This window comes from Aythya fuligula, chromosome Z (genome assembly GCF_009819795.1).
Source record: "Aythya fuligula isolate bAytFul2 chromosome Z, bAytFul2.pri, whole genome shotgun sequence".
In the NCBI taxonomy this organism is placed as follows: Eukaryota; Metazoa; Chordata; class Aves; order Anseriformes; family Anatidae; genus Aythya; species Aythya fuligula.
This window is the reverse complement of record NC_045593.1, coordinates 34,068,892-34,086,962: the sequence shown is the minus strand read 5'-3', so window position 1 is coordinate 34,086,962 and position 18,071 is coordinate 34,068,892. Positions and strand designations below refer to the sequence as shown.

General features: G+C 36.8%; 1 protein-coding gene across 16 annotated transcripts in view; it reads left to right on the top strand.

The window, feature by feature from the left end:
- MPDZ (multiple PDZ domain crumbs cell polarity complex component) overlaps window positions 1–15,338 on the top strand; it is a 114,599-nt gene extending 99,261 nt beyond the window's left edge. For 11 of the 16 annotated variants that reach the window (XM_032206236.1, XM_032206235.1, XM_032206237.1 and 8 more), the window contains 12 exons: window positions 2,103–2,248; window positions 2,568–2,651; window positions 2,760–2,953; window positions 3,190–3,337; window positions 6,504–6,590; window positions 8,093–8,186; window positions 8,851–8,891; window positions 9,923–10,045; window positions 10,978–11,082; window positions 11,271–11,383; window positions 12,184–12,307; window positions 13,157–15,338. In XM_032206236.1, coding sequence (XP_032062127.1) covers window positions 2,103–2,248; window positions 2,568–2,651; window positions 2,760–2,953; window positions 3,190–3,337; window positions 6,504–6,590; window positions 8,093–8,186; window positions 8,851–8,891; window positions 9,923–10,045; window positions 10,978–11,082; window positions 11,271–11,383; window positions 12,184–12,307; window positions 13,157–13,303 — 1,406 coding nt within the window. In that variant the 3' untranslated portion in view covers window positions 13,304–15,338. The remainder of the gene's footprint in view (window positions 1–2,102; window positions 2,249–2,567; window positions 2,652–2,759; window positions 2,954–3,189; window positions 3,338–6,503; window positions 6,591–8,092; window positions 8,187–8,850; window positions 8,892–9,922; window positions 10,046–10,977; window positions 11,083–11,270; window positions 11,384–12,183; window positions 12,308–13,156) is intronic. The other 5 variants (XM_032206242.1, XM_032206240.1, XM_032206241.1 and 2 more) reach the window with 1 other exon arrangement.
- The last annotated feature ends 2,733 nt before the right edge of the window (window positions 15,339–18,071 follow it).

Here is an 18,071-nt window from a genome sequence, read left to right as displayed (position 1 = left end):
GAGAAGTTAATAGCTTAATTGACTAATGGAAACCTCACAATTAATTCGTATGTACATCACTGCAAGGATTGCTGAGTCATGTTTCTATTGACTATTATTAGTAGTAGTATTGATACACAATTATATCACTACTAAGTTCATAATATCATAGAATGTCCTGAGATGTAAGGGACCCAAAAAGAACATCAACTACAACTCCTGGGTCTGCAAAGAACCATCGAAAAATCAGATCATATGTCTGAGAGCATTGTCCAAATGCTTTTTGAACTCTAATACCCTTGGTATCCTGACCAGAGTGCAGCCGCCCTCTCTGTGAAGAATCTTTCCCTAACACCCAGCCTGAACCTCCCCTGTCACAGCTTCACACCGTTCCCTCAGGTCTTACCACTGGTCACCAGAGAGAACAAATCAGGACCTGTCTCTGCCTTCCCCCAGTGAGGAAACTGTAGGCCACCATTAAGCCTTCCAACAGTTTTTTTCTAGGCTGAACAAACCAGGCAACTTCATCTGCTCTTCATACATCTTCCCCTCTAGACCCTTCACCATCGTTGTAGCCTTCCTTTGGATACTAATAGTTTTACGTCCTTTTTGTACTGTAGTACCCCAAACTGTGCACAGTATTTGAGGGGAAGCTGTGCCAGAGCACAGCAGGACAGTCTCTTCCCTCGACCAGCCAGGAATGATATACTTGATGCACCCTAGGCTAAGGTTGGCCCTCCTGGCTGCAAGGGCACACTGCTGGTGCATATTCAACCTACCGTGCAATGGAGCCTCCAGATCCCTTTCCGCGGGGCTGCTCTCCAGCCTCCCATCCCCCATGCTGTGCACACAGTGATGGTTGTCCGTTCCCAGGTATAGAATCTGTCACTTGCTCTTGTTGAACTTCATATTGTTAGTGATTGCCCAGCCCTTATAATTTGTCTCTAATGTCTCTGCAAGGCCTCTTCACCCTCGAGGAAGTCTACAGCTCTTAGCAGTTTAGTATGATTTGCAAACTTTTACTCAAAAAATTTATCTGTGATCACAGATAAATCAATACATAAGGATGTAAGTTGTAAGGAACTTTTTAACACTGTATACGCTGTAGGAACTTACATTAATTGTGGCTTTAACTTTATATATATTATTTATTCATAGTAACACCTTCAAACTAAAAGAGGGTAGATCAGCTATATGGAAGAAATTCGTTGGTATGAGAGTGATAAGGCACTGGAAAAGGTTGCCCAGAGAAGATGTGGATGTCCTATCCCTGGGAGTGTTCAAGACCAGGCTGGGTGGGGCTTTGAGCAAGCTGGTCTAGTGGGAGGTATCCCTGCCTATGGCACAGAGGTTGGAATAAGATGATTGTTGTGTCACTTCCAATCCAAGACATTCTACGATTCTATGATATTTATACCATGAGACATATGGCTTCCTAAAGCTGTGTCAATGGTCAGTTAAAAGTATGAGTGGTGTATAGAAGTTCTTGTTGAGGGCTCCTAGATATAATGACGTGTGTGTACAACCTTTGTTTGACCAAGTACTGGTAGACTTGGAATACATCACTGTATTTCACATTCTTTCTCATGGTACAAATCTGAGTCTGAGACAGAATATTTAGGTAGCTGGACCTTGACTTAGCCCATTACAAAAGGGTAGGACTGACATCCTTGCATCCATGTATGTAATACATTGTATGCACTTCATTTATCTGTGATCTGTGTTGCAGAGTTACTGGTACAGACATTTAAATTATCTCTGAAATAGCATTTGTTGTGTACAATAGCTTCTGTGGCTATCCAAAAAAAGAGTTTGTAGGTTGTACAAATACAGCATGTTGTATGTGATACTATCTCAGTAAACTTAAAACTGTGATCCAGGTGCTTGTTGACCTAGAAGCAGGACAACTGCTATTAAAACCACAGGACAGTACTTGACTAAGGGCAAGGGAGAGTGGTATTATGTGGAAATTTAGAAATGTTTCCTGTAGATTGATTGTTGAGCTCTTACTGTAGAGTATGGTCCCTCAAAACAATATTTTAAAGTCACTTTTCTGATAGTAAGCTGTCTTACCTAGGATGTTTAGTTAATCCTGTAACTAGGATGTTTAATTTTTGTTTTAGATACAAGCAGATCTTCAACTCCAGCCACACTAGCTTCTGACCCTGCTACTTGTCCCATTATTCCTGGCTGTGAAACAACCATTGATATCTCCAAAGGACGGACTGGTCTTGGTCTGAGCATTGTTGGAGGAGCAGACACTTTGCTGGTTGGTTGGAAAAATACCTGTTACTTACATGAAATAATAGTATAGGAATGAAAATATCTGTTAGAAGAAGAGATTTTGTCTTCATTTGTTCTGTGGCAGTTTTATAGAAAGTTACTGAAGATCAGGAAAAAAAGAGAAAAAATATAAAAGAACTTTTGATATTGAAAGTGTAAGTGAACTTCTTAAATATTTTGGTAATTTGTCATTATTCTGACTTTTTGTTAACAATGAATTTTAGCAGGAATTTTCTGTAGCTCTTGCTTCAAAGATTGGGGCATTTTCTTTCAGTATGCAATTTATTTTTGTTGTGTACCCACAGGGAGCAATCATTATCCATGAAGTATATGAAGAAGGAGCAGCATCAAAAGATGGGAGACTGTGGGCTGGAGATCAGATATTAGAGGTGCACTTACTTCTTTGGTCAATGTTTATTTTCATGTGCTAGCTAGACATCTTTCATTTGTCTGTTGGAAAGTCCTGTACATTTCATCTATGTACGCTTTCATTGTAGGTGAATGGGATTGACCTCAGGAATGCCACACATGATGAAGCAATAAATGTTCTCCGACAGACTCCCCAAAAAGTTCGTCTGACGGTGTACAGAGATGAGGCCCAATACAAGGAGGAAGATATGTATGATGTACTCATTATAGAGCTCCAAAAGAAGCCTGGTAAAGGCCTTGGCCTGAGTATCGTTGGGAAAAGGTATGAACATACATGGACAGTCTATGTCTGGGACTTGGGCATGCATGTGTTTCTGTTGCAGTGCTGTGCTCAAATCCTGTAAAGGCAGTACGTGTCATTCTTGTGCCATTCCTAGAGGAACTAGCCCAACATGACTCATCAGAAAATGAGACAATATTTATTGGGTTCCCAACTGCAAGCCATAAAAGTGACCCTTAAACAATATTGTAATTCAAAATTCATGTGTGTGTTTACAGAAATGATACGGGGGTGTTTGTGTCAGACATCGTCAAAGGAGGAATAGCAGATACAGATGGGAGATTGATGCAAGGAGATCAGATACTGACTGTGAATGGAGAAGATGTTCGAAATGCTAACCAGGAGGCTGTTGCAGCTTTGCTAAAGGTATCAGGAAAACAGGAGATGGTTAAAAGTGAAGAGAATGAGATCCAGATTTTTGAAAGCTTAAGTTTTATTCAGCCTGTGTTCAGACTGTTGTTGAGATGTCAGGGAGAACAAGCTTTGGATCTGAATTTAAATTTCTGAAGGCTAGAGCATTCAGATTTTCATATTTTGCCTGATAAAAGTGAGAATAGAGGTAGCACAAACTGCCATATCTTTATATAATAAAAGACCAATACCTAGAGCAACCTAGAACTTAATACTGTGTTTTATGCAACAAATGCCTATTTGTTTAACTATCTCATATTTTCAGAAAGATACGTAGAATTGCCTTTAAATTATACAGAGCTCATCAGTGTAGTTGTGCCAGAAAGTGATTGCTTTAACAGTTATTAGTGTTCATCTTTTCTTTTTTTTTTTTTTTTTCTGTGTTTATCTTGTGTCACGTTACATCAATTAGATTTTATAATGCCTTTCTCAGTGAGCAAGGCATCTAGGGTAAGAAATCACTTTCTCACAAAGATAACTGAAGTAACCTCCTGGCTGCTGTTCTCAGAACGAGAATTCCTGTTCTCAGTAAACGTTGTGTATCTGATCTCCTCCATTTCCAAATCAGAATGAAGTCATACCTACAACATTTTCTGTGGTCTGGCAGGAAGTCCAACTGGTCAGCCAGTTTGTCTGTTTTCCATACAGAGTTTTGAAATACTCTGTTGCATGTCAGGATTCTGTTGAGTCAGCATTTTCCAATGAAAACCTTCCGCTGGAAAAAATTTAACAGCCTTTATTGATAGCTGACTCTTGGTTATGTAGACATAATCATTCTTCTTTGCATTATTTTAAAAGGTATATTTTTCCAGGTCTTAAATAGTTCCTCCAGCCTTTTTTTTTATTTATTTTTTTTATTTTTTTATTTGCCTAGGGTGAGCACTTTTTTTTTTTTTTTTTCTAATATTTTCAGTGTGTGACCATAATTGAAAATGTCACAACTGCATCTGTGTTCTGATAGTGAACTTGTTAATGTGCTCCTTTGGGGTAATAGTACTTTCCAGTTCTTACCTGATACTTTATTTTGTATAAGGACAATGGGTTTCTTCTTCAATACTGCACTTTGGATGAAGTATTTCTTCCTCATATGCTGCACTTCTACATCTCCTCTTAAAACACCATTAAAACATCACTAAAACACCATTTCATTTGGAAAGTTTCTATCATTTTTGTTAGCTGGCAAGAATTTTGGAGTATACAATTAAGTATACTTAATTAATAGTCTCACTTATTATTTGTATGTTTAAGTTTTTGATACTTCATCCCACTCAGTGGTACTTCTAAATAATTGTCCTGGCCCTGAGAAATGTGGTGTCTAAAAGACCTCAGATATTATTAATGGTTCTGTTTCTTTCACACAGTAAAAATGGATAAAAGCATGATCACTCACACACAGGCAGTCATCATTTTTAGTTCAGGTTTTCATTCACAAGTGAATGATCTACAGCGAGTTGTCTTGAATTGCCTAAAATGTATTTTGTTAAAAAGTTATTTACAATCTTTGTAAAATCCAAATGTATTTAAACTGCCATAAAACCACAAGAATGTGTGAAAATTCCTCCCGTTCTTGCAGTGTTTCTTGTTACGTATCCCCCAGATATGTGAAAAGTTGATATGTTTTTTTCCCCCTCATTTGACTTTAGATTTATCAAATAGGAGACTCCAGGAAAAAAAAAAAAAAGTAAGAAGACGGAATGTGAAGTGATTTACTCACAAGTTCAGATGGAAAGTATTACCTCCCACTTTCACACATAATAACTTTAAAATCTCATTTGTGGGCTTGCATTTTATGTGAGGATGTGGTAATTTTACAGGAGGAAAGCAGCAGGAAAGACTGTTAATGTCTGAGCCCTGATCAAGTCTTTTCCAGGACAAGAAGAAGTCAGTATTATTTAAAAAAATAAAAAGTAATTTAGTAGTAAATCTCTCTTAGCTCTAAGAGAATATCAATAGTATATGCTAGTATATGCTAGCTACAAAGATTTAGAAACCCTGTTTGAATGGGTATATTATGTTGTTGAGTTTGATATATTGGTCTGTTTCTTACTGTGAATTTTCTGATAAATTTTTGAACCTCTCTTAAGGTAATACAGCTAAGGTATGATAAATAAAGGCAGACATCTGTAACAGTAAATTCTTTAGTTGCGTAGGTACCAGAGATCATAGTAACAACTTCCCAGTGGAAAAAAGGGAAAAGCAAAATAGCAACAATACTTAGAAATTTCTGTATTTAAATATGTTGCAAATAGATAGATGTTCTTTTTGTATCATTTTGGAATTCTAGTTTTCTGAAGTGTTCTTGTGATAACACCTTACCTATCTGTTATCAAAATAAGCCTAACATCTCGGTTTCTAAATGTTTGATTGCATGGTGAATTTTCATCTGAGGTAGGTATCTATACATGAAATGCCTCAATGCTTAATGGAACTCAATGCTTAATGGAAACATTGGAACAGATATTCCAATGTGCAATCAATCCATATCACCCAAGTTCCTCTTGGGAGTCAGATACAGAAAAATCACTTAAACTACAGATAGATGTTTGGAAAACCTCCCACTCAAAATCTCTTTAGTTACATCAGTATGGATCCATATTAACAGGTAATTTCAAGAGTGGGAGAGAGATTGCCAACTACCACTTTAAATACCACACTGTCAGCTATATCAACAGAAATACTAAGTAATACTTGGAGGTCTTGTACTGTTTTAGTGCTTATTGTGAAAATACTCCACTTTTACTATTCTTTGAAAAATGCCATCTTGAAAGTACATGTTGACATTACTATTTAGAAGCCAAAACCACTACTCTTTAAAGAAAAGATAATGAAATTAGGCTTCATATGTAGTCCTCACATCTGTATTAGAATACTGTTTAATCCAAAAAGTTCTCAGCTCTGTATTGAATATCATTCAATAGTATCATTCAATCATAGTTGGTATGGTTCTGGACCTGCCGTGAATTCTGTCTTTTTCAGTTCTCACTGGAAGGTTGTTAGTGCTATATTTTCCCCTCTGTTCATACTTCTTTCTTCTTCTACCATCTAATAAGTTACTTAAATATTGTTGTTGGCTTTAATGTTGTAGATACAAGAGATATATTAAAAATGACTCTTTCTTTAGTGTTCATTAGGTACGGTAAGGCTAGAGGTCGGAAGAATAAAAGCTGGTCCGTTCCACTCTGAGAGGAGAACATCCCAGAGCAGCCAGGTTTGTAACTGTAAAACTGTTTAGTCTGGAAGAAAAAAAATGTGGTTAAACAGTGGAAGCAAATAAAAATAGTTAATTTTGTGATTAAAATTATTTTCCATGCACCTGATCCAAGATGAATAGAAGTAGGAGCTTTTATGCACTTTGCAGCTTTTTGGTAGTCATTTTACATGTTCATTTTAGCTAGTTGTATCAGTTAAAGACATGATCCAGCCAAGAGTTCATTCCAGATATAGTAGAGTAGATAGTAGAAATAATAGATTAGATTCCAAGCTCTACTATGTTGTCTAGTATGACTTTTAGAGCTCTTGCATGCGAAGTAGGGAGAGCTGATTGTCTTCATTACCGGAACAAGTTGATGTACAGTTTAAACCTGTTACCTGGAGAGAGCTGAGTGCAGTAGGGTATTGTTTCAGTAATCTTACTGAATTTCTCTGTACCTTTCATACTCTTAACATAATCTTGGTCACAAGAAACAGGAAACCTTTAGCCTTTCGGTCAGGCTTTTCCTAAGTTTATTTGTTTTATTGTTGTTTTAATATTGTTTAATGTTATAACTCACATCAGTTGCTGCATTTGAATGCATCCTTGATGTGGTAGCAGCTCTCATTGTGATTCTGTGCCAATGTATGTATTGGGATTTCCAATAGGAGCTATTGAAATGAGAGAGTTCACAACTTACCTTAGAACTTTTTGTAGTTACAAACCAGATATACATCACCATCACTATCGTCAGTGATTGAACGTAGATGTAAATAGTTTAAGGTGAATCCTAATTAAACTGGGACTTTTTCTTTCTGAAATTTGGAGTGAACAGGTTAAGACTGGTTAAGGACTAAGTGTCAGTATCCCTTCAGAAAAGGATAATGCCAGTCCAGACAAAAATACACAAGCTCTGTGTGATATTAATCTAAGCTACTAAGTAACAAGTTCACAGTGTTGAATGTTTAGAAGAGTCTGTAAGAGTCAATGAACTAAAACCACTGTGAGCTATGTTGTTCCTTTACATTGTCCTGAGGCTGTAGTGAAAATCCTGGAAATTGTTTAGGGGAAGCTGGAAATTGTGTAGGTGAAACTGAGTGGAGAGTCCAATCTTAGTTTTCGCTTACGGAGTATCTGGATGAATGTGAGGATGCATGTGGGGATGCGTAAAGATTTGTCTTTTGTATTGTGTCCCTACCTTGGTAATGGTGACTGTCTTACTCACCAGAAGGTCTTTCAAGTGACAAAATGTGTAGAAATATCTAGAAATAAGGAGACAGTCAGAAGCAAAGTGTTGCACGGGTCTGTAATTACGCAATCTCTGTTAGTCTAATGACATGTTTCAAACAAGGAGCCCTCTAGAGTGTCCAGGAAACATATAGAAATTCAGTGTATCAGCTTTAACTGGGCACAGAAAAAGTAACAAGATACAGTAAAATAGACTGAATACAATGGGTTATAATTTTATCAAATTGGGTATCTGAAGCTGCTTTCTAATCCCAGTGTAATACTGTATTTAGGTCAGTGAAGGAAGTGGCAGTCTCTCATCCTTCAGCTTTCCAGCTTCTGGTTCAAGTGCACCTGAGGTCCTTGAAAGTGGTCTGAAGAAAATCTGTAAGTTTTTTTGACCCTTTCAGTAGTTTATATCTGTGTATTGGTAGCTGAGATCTGCTTTCTCTAACACATAGTCATAGTATACTATATGCCTGAAAGTGATTCCTTAGTCATTAAATTGTTGCAGGGCTGGTGGTTATTATACAGTACATCATATATCTCTTTGAATCACTTTTTATAAAAGAAACTAGCAGGTGTTACATCAGCAGTTTAGATGCTGAGAATCTAAGTTGAGTGAGAATTATTTTCTGTTTTATCTTAGTATGTCTTTAGTCAAGCTGTCTTACTCATTCTTGGAAAGTATGTGGTCAATTCTGGATACTACGTTACATTAGAATAGCTGTGTAATAGCTCTCCAGTGCTCAGATTTACACCAGTTACTTGTGACCCAAGTATCGCTATCAAATAGTTTCTATTCTACATGAGCATTGCTTAGCATTTACTCCAACAGTTGTTTAAATTGAAAGAATGAATGACTGTATCACCCATTCTAGAAGTATTTCAATGCTATTAATTTAATGACAGCTGCTTTCAAAATCTGTTTTAAAATGTATGTCTGTAATGAAACAGTAGAAAGCTAGAATCATCACAGTGGCTTGGATGACTTTAATGAAAAAGTTTCTTTTCTATACTGATTTAACTTTTTAAATTTATCTGACAACAGCTTCTGAAATACAGGGATTAAGAACAGTTGAGATAAAAAAGGTAAGTTATAGTATAAAGTGATATGTATCAAGAAAGGTTCTGTAAATGTTATGTGTATGTAAAGGAAGAAGTCTGGCCACCCAGTTAATCATTTAGAGGGAGGAACCGATGTAGCAATTGTTAAGTTATTTGTCTACTGGTTCTACTGATCTCCACTACCCATATTTTTAGGTAAAATAACATGACTTCCACCATCACATTTTGTGACCTGTTTTTAAAGCAAATGGAGAGAGAATTAGTAACTGTTACCAAACAGAGTTAAATGCAGGCACAGTTGTAGTGAAGCCAAGGGAACTGTACTAAACTTGCAAGTCCATTATTTTGTATTTCACATTTGTTTGACATGTGTTTTTAGTGGATAGGCCTTTATATGACAGCTGCCAGGTTTTCAACTGGGTTTCAATTGCCTTTCTCATTAACAGGAGCATAAGATCTAAGTTACAGACTGCTTCTGATTGTCTAAAGCACGTATATTTATTTGACTTTGCCTGGTATCCAGTTTCCTTGATTACGCAGATTGTGTTTAACTATTCTCTTTTTAACATTGAATCTGTGAATACCAATTTAAGATAGCAATTTTGGTGGTTAGGTAGTTGAGCATTGCACAGCAGTGAATAACTAGTTTTGTTGTGGGACGCTAGGGGGAGCATAAAGATTAAGTCTCATCTGTAGGAGGTTCTTAGTAGGAGACTGATAATAAAGGACAATCAATCCCATCTCTACAGTTTTTCTTGCCAGGCATATACTGACATTAAAGGTTTGATGTTGACTTCTGTAAGTGTTCAGTTTGGTTACGAAAAAACATATAACTGAGTCAGTAAATTGTCACCCTTCACTGATGGGAAGAACAATGTATTGTACACTCTGTGCTTTCCCAAAATATATTAACTTTTCAAAATGGCTTGAGACAAGCATATTCTGATTTTCATACAATAGGATTTTTATTAATTTTCAAGGTAAGCCTACAATTCTATACGTATTTTTCTTTCCAGAAAAAAAAAAATAATATTTTTTTTTCATGACAATAATAGGGCCCTGCAGATTCACTAGGAGTGAGCATTGCTGGAGGTGTAGGAAGTCCCCTTGGAGATGTTCCTATATTTATCGCCATGATGCATCCAAATGGAGTTGCAGCTCAGACTCAGAAACTCAGAGTAAGTTAATCGTTAAGAAGGTTATAAAGATTGCATGGGTTCTGCACAATAATTACTCTAGACAGGTAATAAGGTACCGATTTAATGATGCAGTCATGATTGCTTCTGGCTGTGACAAGAATTTTTACTATTTGGATTGACAATAAAGTAACTCAGATTGGTGACATGGTAAAAGGTAATTGCTGAAAGGTATATTAACTTGGGAAGGAAGTCCTAAAGAAATCTTGGGTCATAGAGCTGATAAACTTGTGAAAATTCAAAGTAGGAAGGATAGTTCAGAATGATGGATTATTTAAGTGAGCTACACCGGTGAGTCTCGTGGTCATTCCTGTATGTGCAGTCTGTTTCATATCTCATGTTCTCTGTGCTTACCTGTCTTAGGATAGAAAAATTCTTTTTTAGGTTCCAAGTCAAAGTAGGCAGTCTTAACTCACACAGCACTTACATGTGTACTGTATTGAATCTATATCAGAGGTTGTTGAATTTGACTAATGTTCCTTGGAAAATAGACAGTGTTATTTCAGGATTAATTTAAATATATAATCTCTTAAGAAAATGTACTACTTCGACCTGTCTGTATTCAGATGATTTTCCATATCCTTCTAGAATATTAATTCTGTAAAGAACAAGTATTTTTTTACACTGAATACACTAAACTTAAACATTGATCTGCTGATTTTGAGGTCAGATTTTCTACTTTTCCATCACTTCACTATGTTGTTGTGATGTTATCTTGTGTTCACAATGATGTTGTACCTTTGAGAGAAGTGTACCATGCACTCTTCCTAATTTCTTTCTTTCTGCCCTTTGTCACTGATACATTGTAGGTAACTCCAAGTACTCAAACCTGCGCTTATTGAAAGAAAATGCCAAATAAATCTATGTAACTAAACTTATATTGATAGTTATGTTTTCTACATTTTCTTCTGCAGGTCGGGGACAGGATTGTTAGCATATGTGGAACATCTACTGAGGGCATGACTCACTCCCAAGCTGTTAGTGTCTTAAAAAATGCTTCAGGCACTATTGAGTTGCAGGTAAAAAAAAAAAAAAAAAAAAAAAAAAAAAAAAAAAAAAAAAAAAAAAAAAAATCCTCCAGTGACATTTGGAATATTTTCTGAACATTGGTTGCTATGATGTATTGTTTTAGTATCAGTGTTCTTATTTTACTGGCTTTTTTTTTTTTTTTTTTTTTTAAAATCATTTTACTGAACTCTGTTCTTAGGTTGTAGCTGGAGGAGATGTGAGTGTCATAACTGGTCAGCAGCAGGAGCCACCTACGTCCAGTCTTACATTTGCAGGACTAACTTCAACCAGCATTTTTCAGGATGATTTAGGGTCAGTAAATACATAATAACTGGCTTCTGTAGCCGGTTACTTAAGGTGGAACTCAATCTAAAATGCTTACAAATTGTTTTGTTTTGTTTTGTTTTCTCTTCAGTAGAATTAAAATGTTATTTGATTTCATTTTAAATACAGCTTTCTTCATTTCACTGAGCCTAGGTACCTGAGATTAGTTGATACACCCCAAATTGCTGTTCTCAGACTTACATAGCAAGGTTCTTTCCACAGTGGTACTTTGGTTTCTGTGATGTATTTTTTTTAACTCTAGGCTATCAAAAATATTTAACTTTTGGGGTATACAATTGTTACCACTTCTGGTATACTACAAGGAACAGCTACGTAAACAAGTATTGCCTCAAATTATGTTATAAATCTGAGGCATTTTTCCAGGAACAGGGAAAGAAGGAATGGGGTTCTTTAGGCACACAAACCCACATTAAAAGATAGAACTTCAAAATTCATGTAGTCAAAGTTTATGTGTGGAGATACATCTATGAGTTATCTGTATAAACACATACGTGCAAATTAACAATCATAACTCAGAGTAGGAGAGAAACAATTAAATCTTGCAACAAAGTGATTGGCTGCTAATTTTGGACTTTTTTTTTTAGGAGGCATAAGGGGTTCCAGGATTTTTAAAGGTGTTTGCTAGGGAGACTTGAGGTACATTTGTAGTTATAGAGGAAATGAAAGTGCATTGCTTAGCTAGAAAGAAAAATGGTTTTGGTTGAACGTTATACATGTTAAATCATAAGTTCAGACAATATATCAATGCTCTTTTTCCCTTTCATTAGGCCTCCTCAGTACAAGACCATTACTCTAGACAGAGGACCAGATGGCCTAGGCTTTAGTATTGTGGGGGGATATGGCAGTCCTCATGGAGACTTACCAATTTATGTGAAGACAGTATTTGCAAAGGTAAGTGTAAATTTGTTCAGTCAATTCATTTATTAGTTCACAGCAGCCACTTTCTTAAAGCATGGCCTGAGTTCAATGCCAAATGATGAGTGGTTTCTCACAGCTTTTCTTGCCCAGTGCAAGTTCTGATCAAAATGTGCTTGCAACATTTGAACGATATAGTTTCAGGAAGATTTAGAATTTTCAAATGCATGAGACTTTGCATATGGCAGAGTCTTTTTCAACTCTCAAAACTGGAAATATTTACATACTTCGAAAAACAGCCCCCCTACCTTATGTTTAGAATTCATTTTCTTCAAGTAATAGAAGGGACCAATTTATTACAGTCTGAAAGGTAGACCAGCATAAAATAACTGAACTCATCTGGACCTTTGGAGAAATTCAGGTGGAACTGAATCCATACTGAATTTACTAACTCAGGGAGCAGCCCTGAGTTAGACTAAAAAAAAAAATGTAATGAAGAATACCAAATGTTTGTTGTAAGTCAAAGTTCATACGTGGATTTTGATTACTGGATTTCCAGTTTCTGGAAGCTATATCAGGTCATGAAAATCTTGCTGTTATGGTACCAGAGACTAGAAGTTACACTAGCTAGACCAACAAGATTAAAGTACAATAAAAATCCTCTAGATCCATCCTCCAGATCTAAGTGTTGTGAAAGTTAGAGAATGCAGGACATACTGCAGCACTGGCAGACTGTTCTATGATAGACTCTAGTCAAATCACTCTCAATCAAAAAATGTTTAAGGGGTTTTGTGTACTATACCCATCTTATTCAGACCATTGGGATGGTGCGGCAAGGAGAAAAAGAAATGCATGAGTCTGCAATTACATGTTGTATTGTTTCAGGGTGCAGCTGCAGAAGATGGACGCCTGAAGAGGGGAGATCAAATCATTGCTGTGAACGGGCAGAGTTTAGAAGGGGTGACCCATGAGGAAGCGGTTGCTATTTTGAAAAGGACGAAAGGAACAGTCACTTTGACTGTTTTGTCATGAACTAGCTGCTGAAAGGGGTAGGATTGACAAGACTATATTATTTACACTCTGCTTAGAAAAGAGAATTGAAATTTGTATAGCCTTCTTGCTCTTCCTGATTCACAGGACCATGTTACATCACTGAAGAAAAATAACATTTAACCATATTTTTGTATGCAATAGAAATATTTCTCCCTCTGTCAAAACACTGAAGATGGAGTTACATCACCTATGGAAAAGACATAATATTTTTCCTAGTAATATTGTAATGAATACTTGTAAGCCACTAAAAAAATGTTTTCATTAATAACCTCACAACAAAATTTAAATGCTTTGCTAAGAGGCTTTGAATATTTCAAATATGTGAGAACAATAAAGTCACTGAATCAACAACAGGATGGCATGGTAGAGTCAGAAAACAGAAATAAGATTATTGGAGAAAGAAAGTATTAACAAAATATGGAAATTAGGGAATGGGAGGAAAAGCATGTAACGTGGAGGCACATAATTAATGGACTTACTTGTGTGTTTTTTGTTTTTGTTTTTTTTTTATATTACTCTACAATGACCAAGTAGAAGGAGTTGGGAGGGGATTTTTTGTTGTGTTTAGCTTTGTTTTTTGCTTGTGTTTGAATTGTGTTTTGGATGGTGGGGATTTGTTCTCAGGCTGGAAAAATTATTTGCTAGTGGAGACTTATCCTGGTGAGAGAGTGCCCAGCAGCTGCAGTATTAGAAGGATTAAACTTTTCTTTCATAACAGTAGTTTTTTCTAGACTATGTGGGAGTGAAAGCAATCTCCCTAGCGTGAAATGTGTGTAAGCAAAGGTTGTCCTCTTGCAATGGGGAAGCCTAAATACTGTCTTAGTGCAGAAGTTTCTGATTGCTGCTTGAATGAAAGCCGTGAACAAACCACTCAGGACATACTTACTTAGCTGAATATACAGCCTAGGTTAATACAATGCAGAAGATGATAGTGTTACAATGTTGCTTGTCACTCTAAAATAAATAGCAGCAAAGATAAGGTCCTTCCTGGACCGAGGAGAGCTATAACCAGGGGTTGATGGTGGTTAGACGGCTGAAGATCAGTTCCAGTGGAGAAGAGGGGAGCAGTGAGACAGCACTGGAAGTCTTTGCATCGGCATTGAGCTGAAGAGGACAGCTGAGGATCACAAACATTATTTGGGGGTTGTTAATTTAAAAAGTGCAAATGCAAGATATTTTCTGGTAAAAAAGATGCAGCCATGGAGCTGTTATTTGGATAGCAGAGTTGTCAATAAATTTATCAACATCCTCAGTTTACTAAGGAGTCTTTAAAACTTTATCCCAAAATCATACCTACTGATACCACTGGCTGATTGTAGTCTCCCTTTGGCATGCCAGTAAATATGTTGAAGGTGAAAGACACCTAGCTAATTGGCATGCCATATACTTGCTGCTACATATACTGTAGCAGCAAGACCCTTCATGTTGATTAGCAAAAAAATAAAAATTAAAAAAAAAAATATCGGCCTTCTTGCTATATATATATGTGTGTCACTTGTCATTTAAGAGAACTCTCTGAATAGAAAATGCAGGCAGTGGACAGGCCGTTACTAGAGGAAGATGTGAAAGACTAGCATTTGTGTTAGTGAGAAACAAAAACAGTATTAAGAACATCTGTGAAATAGTATTAACAAGTTGGTAGCTAGATCTAAGCGAGTTAACTAAAACCAAACAAAAACAAACACAAACAAACAAACAAACAGCTTTGTCTTATTAACTGTTCCAGAAGTTACTGTGATTGGCAAAAAATGAAAGTACACAGATGGTACCATTACTGACTGTTGTTACTGAATTGTTCTTGTGTGCTCATTCCTTGGTTAGAATGAGAGATGCATACATTAGAGTGCGTAAGGTTGCTTTAAATAGTATCTATATTTGTAACAGAAGTAGTGTACAGATATTTTGTTACTACTGTTGTGTCTAAATGGGGGATTTAATTAAATAAACAGCAAACTCTCAGTGATGAAGAAATAAAGTTGCAGGTGCATTTCTGGTGTGTGCTGGCTTTGTTCATTTTGTTGTGAAAGATTAACCCAAACTTTTTAATTAATAACAAGAAGTTAATGATATTCCTCTTTTTGTGAGCCATCTAGTAAAAGCTGCTTTATTTGTATTTTCAGATTTTAGCTTCACTCACAGTCTTTTAGCACATCAATAAGACAAGATACCAGAACTATTTAGAGAGGAGTAAGAGAGTGCTTTGCTTGTTTAAAACAGACAGTATTTAATAATTTCTCAATCTGTTTAAAAAGTCGTCTGTTGGGCATGGTTCTTGACACGAGCAATCAAAACATTGAGCTGAGTAGCCTGGAATTTTGCTTTTAGCTGTGACCATGGTGCTGGTTCAGAGCACAGGATCTCCCCCGGCCCCTGTGACAGGACAGCTGTTTCATGATCATGACTTAGTGTCTGCTGTGCAATGCATTATGAGGTGTAATAAAGTTAGCAGGCTTAGGGTGATTAGTTTGGTATTCATCATTTGGTATTCAGTGCAACTTAATAAAGGGCTGCAGCGTGGAGATCTGCTCCATGTGGGACCCATGGGCTGCAGGGGGACAGCCTGCTCCACCAGGGGCCTCTCCACAGGCCGCAGAGGAACTGCTGCTGCCTGCCTGCAGCACCTCCTGCCCTCCTGCTGCACTGGCCTTGTTATATGGAAGACTGCTTCTCATTCCTGTCTCCCAGCTCCTATTGTGCAGCAGTTTGTTTGTTTTTCCCTTTCTAAAATCTGCTCTCACAGAGGCACAAACAACATTGCTTATTGGCCCAGCTCTGGACAGCAGTGGGTCCCTTTGGAGCCATGTGGAGCTGGCCCTTAATATGGGGCAGCTTGTGGACTCTTCTCTCAGGAGCCACACATGCAGCCCCCTGCTACTAAAACCTTGCCAACCTTGCCACTTATACCTACTACACTTGCCCCTTCCCCTTTTATTCCCCTCCTACATCCCCCCAAAAAAGGGGGGAAAGAGAAGATAAAAAGATGTTCTTGAGTGGCAAAAAGAAGCTTTGTTTTAGTGACAGAGACTTGCAAATAACATGGAGGAGCTCACTGTTTTTAATATTGTTTTGCAAGGCACGTATTGTCTCAAATTGACAGTGACATTGGAAAGAGGCTGGTTGTGGTCTCACCTTCCTCTCCCCACCTCCCCATCTCTTTTCTTGCTTTTGAAAAATAAATCCTTTGAAGCATCTAAAATATTCATGTGTAGGGAGCACTTCTGTTTCAGGCACCATTTGAAACTGCTAAGAATAGACAAAAATTTTTACTTTTTTACAGATGCTATTGAAACTGTGAACACTGTTGTCCTCAGCACATTCAACACCAATTATATATAATTGGTTTTTATCTTTCAGAATTGGAGACCATGCCTTTTCCACAACAGCTGCATAGATCTTGACTTTAGTGCGTTTTAGTTCATAGACATTGTTGTAGGGTTATATGTTAGCTTACAAACTAATGCAGCTGATATTCCAGAAAATGCTGACAGTAGCATGCTAGACTGATACATTTTGAACACTGGAGAGCCGGCATCATATTCAATTATTAGGTATACTAAGTAGATCAAGCTTCTTAAATTTTTGCCATAAGTTGTAATTTTCTTATGGTAAAATCTCCCTCAATGTTATTGAAGTTTCTTCAAGCAAAAACGATCACTTTAAACAGGTAGAGAAAAACAGATGTTGCTCCTCTTATTTCGGTATAAAGAAGAGGAAAATAACCTTGGATAAGCTACTGATCCTAAAAGCTGTTCAATATACAACAATTATCCAATATGAAATATTAATTTTTATTAATTTTTAGCTTGAGATTTTTTTAATTAAGTTGCAGTAGCAAATCAGTTTTAAAAACTGAAACAAGCAGGTTTTCACTTGACTCAGAAAAAAAAAATCTGTCTCGTCTAATTACTTTGTGATCTCTTCATTTTTTTTTGGTCTTCAGATACGTAAATATTTAATTTTATTTTTCTTTTTTGTGTGTGTGATTATGTCCAGGTAGTGTTTGGATCACCTATGAAAGTGTCATCTGTGTATTTTAAGTGTTTGCTATTAGATGTTCATATCCATTTTACCCATAGATATAAAAATGAAAGGATGAAAGGTTTTTAAGATGGAAGGCTTCAAAGTTGTCAGCACTTTTTCATGTCTTCTGGTATTCCAGCATTTGGCAGTTTGACTACACTTCATTAAGTGTAGCTCTTAATTATTTTTCAACAGTCCTGGGAATCTGAAGAGGTCCCAGTCAACTGGAAGCCGGCAAATGTTGTCCCAGTTTTCAAGAAAAGTAAGAAAAAAAGACACCTGTAATTACAGGCCTGTCAGTCTCATTATAGTGCCTGGTAAAATTATGGAGATTATTCTGGGAGTGAATGAAAAACACTTGACAGACAATGCAGTCATTGGTCATAGTCAACATGGGTTCATGAGGGGAAAGTCCTGCTTAATAAACTCAGTTTCTTTTTCCAGTAAGGTTACCCATCTAGTTGATCAAGGGAAAACAGTACATGCATTTATTTTGGATTTCAGCTATTTAGATTTTGTTACTCTTTCTCACACTACCCTTCTGATAAGATGGGTGAACAGATGGCTGATGGGTCAGGCTCAAAGGGTTATTGTAAATGTGGTTGCATCAGGCTGGCAGCCAGTTGCTGGTGGGGGTCCTCATACTTCCATTTTAGGATGAGCTCTAATTGATGTTTTTATAAATGCTTGGGATGCAGGACTCAAATACATACTAAGTAAGTTTGCA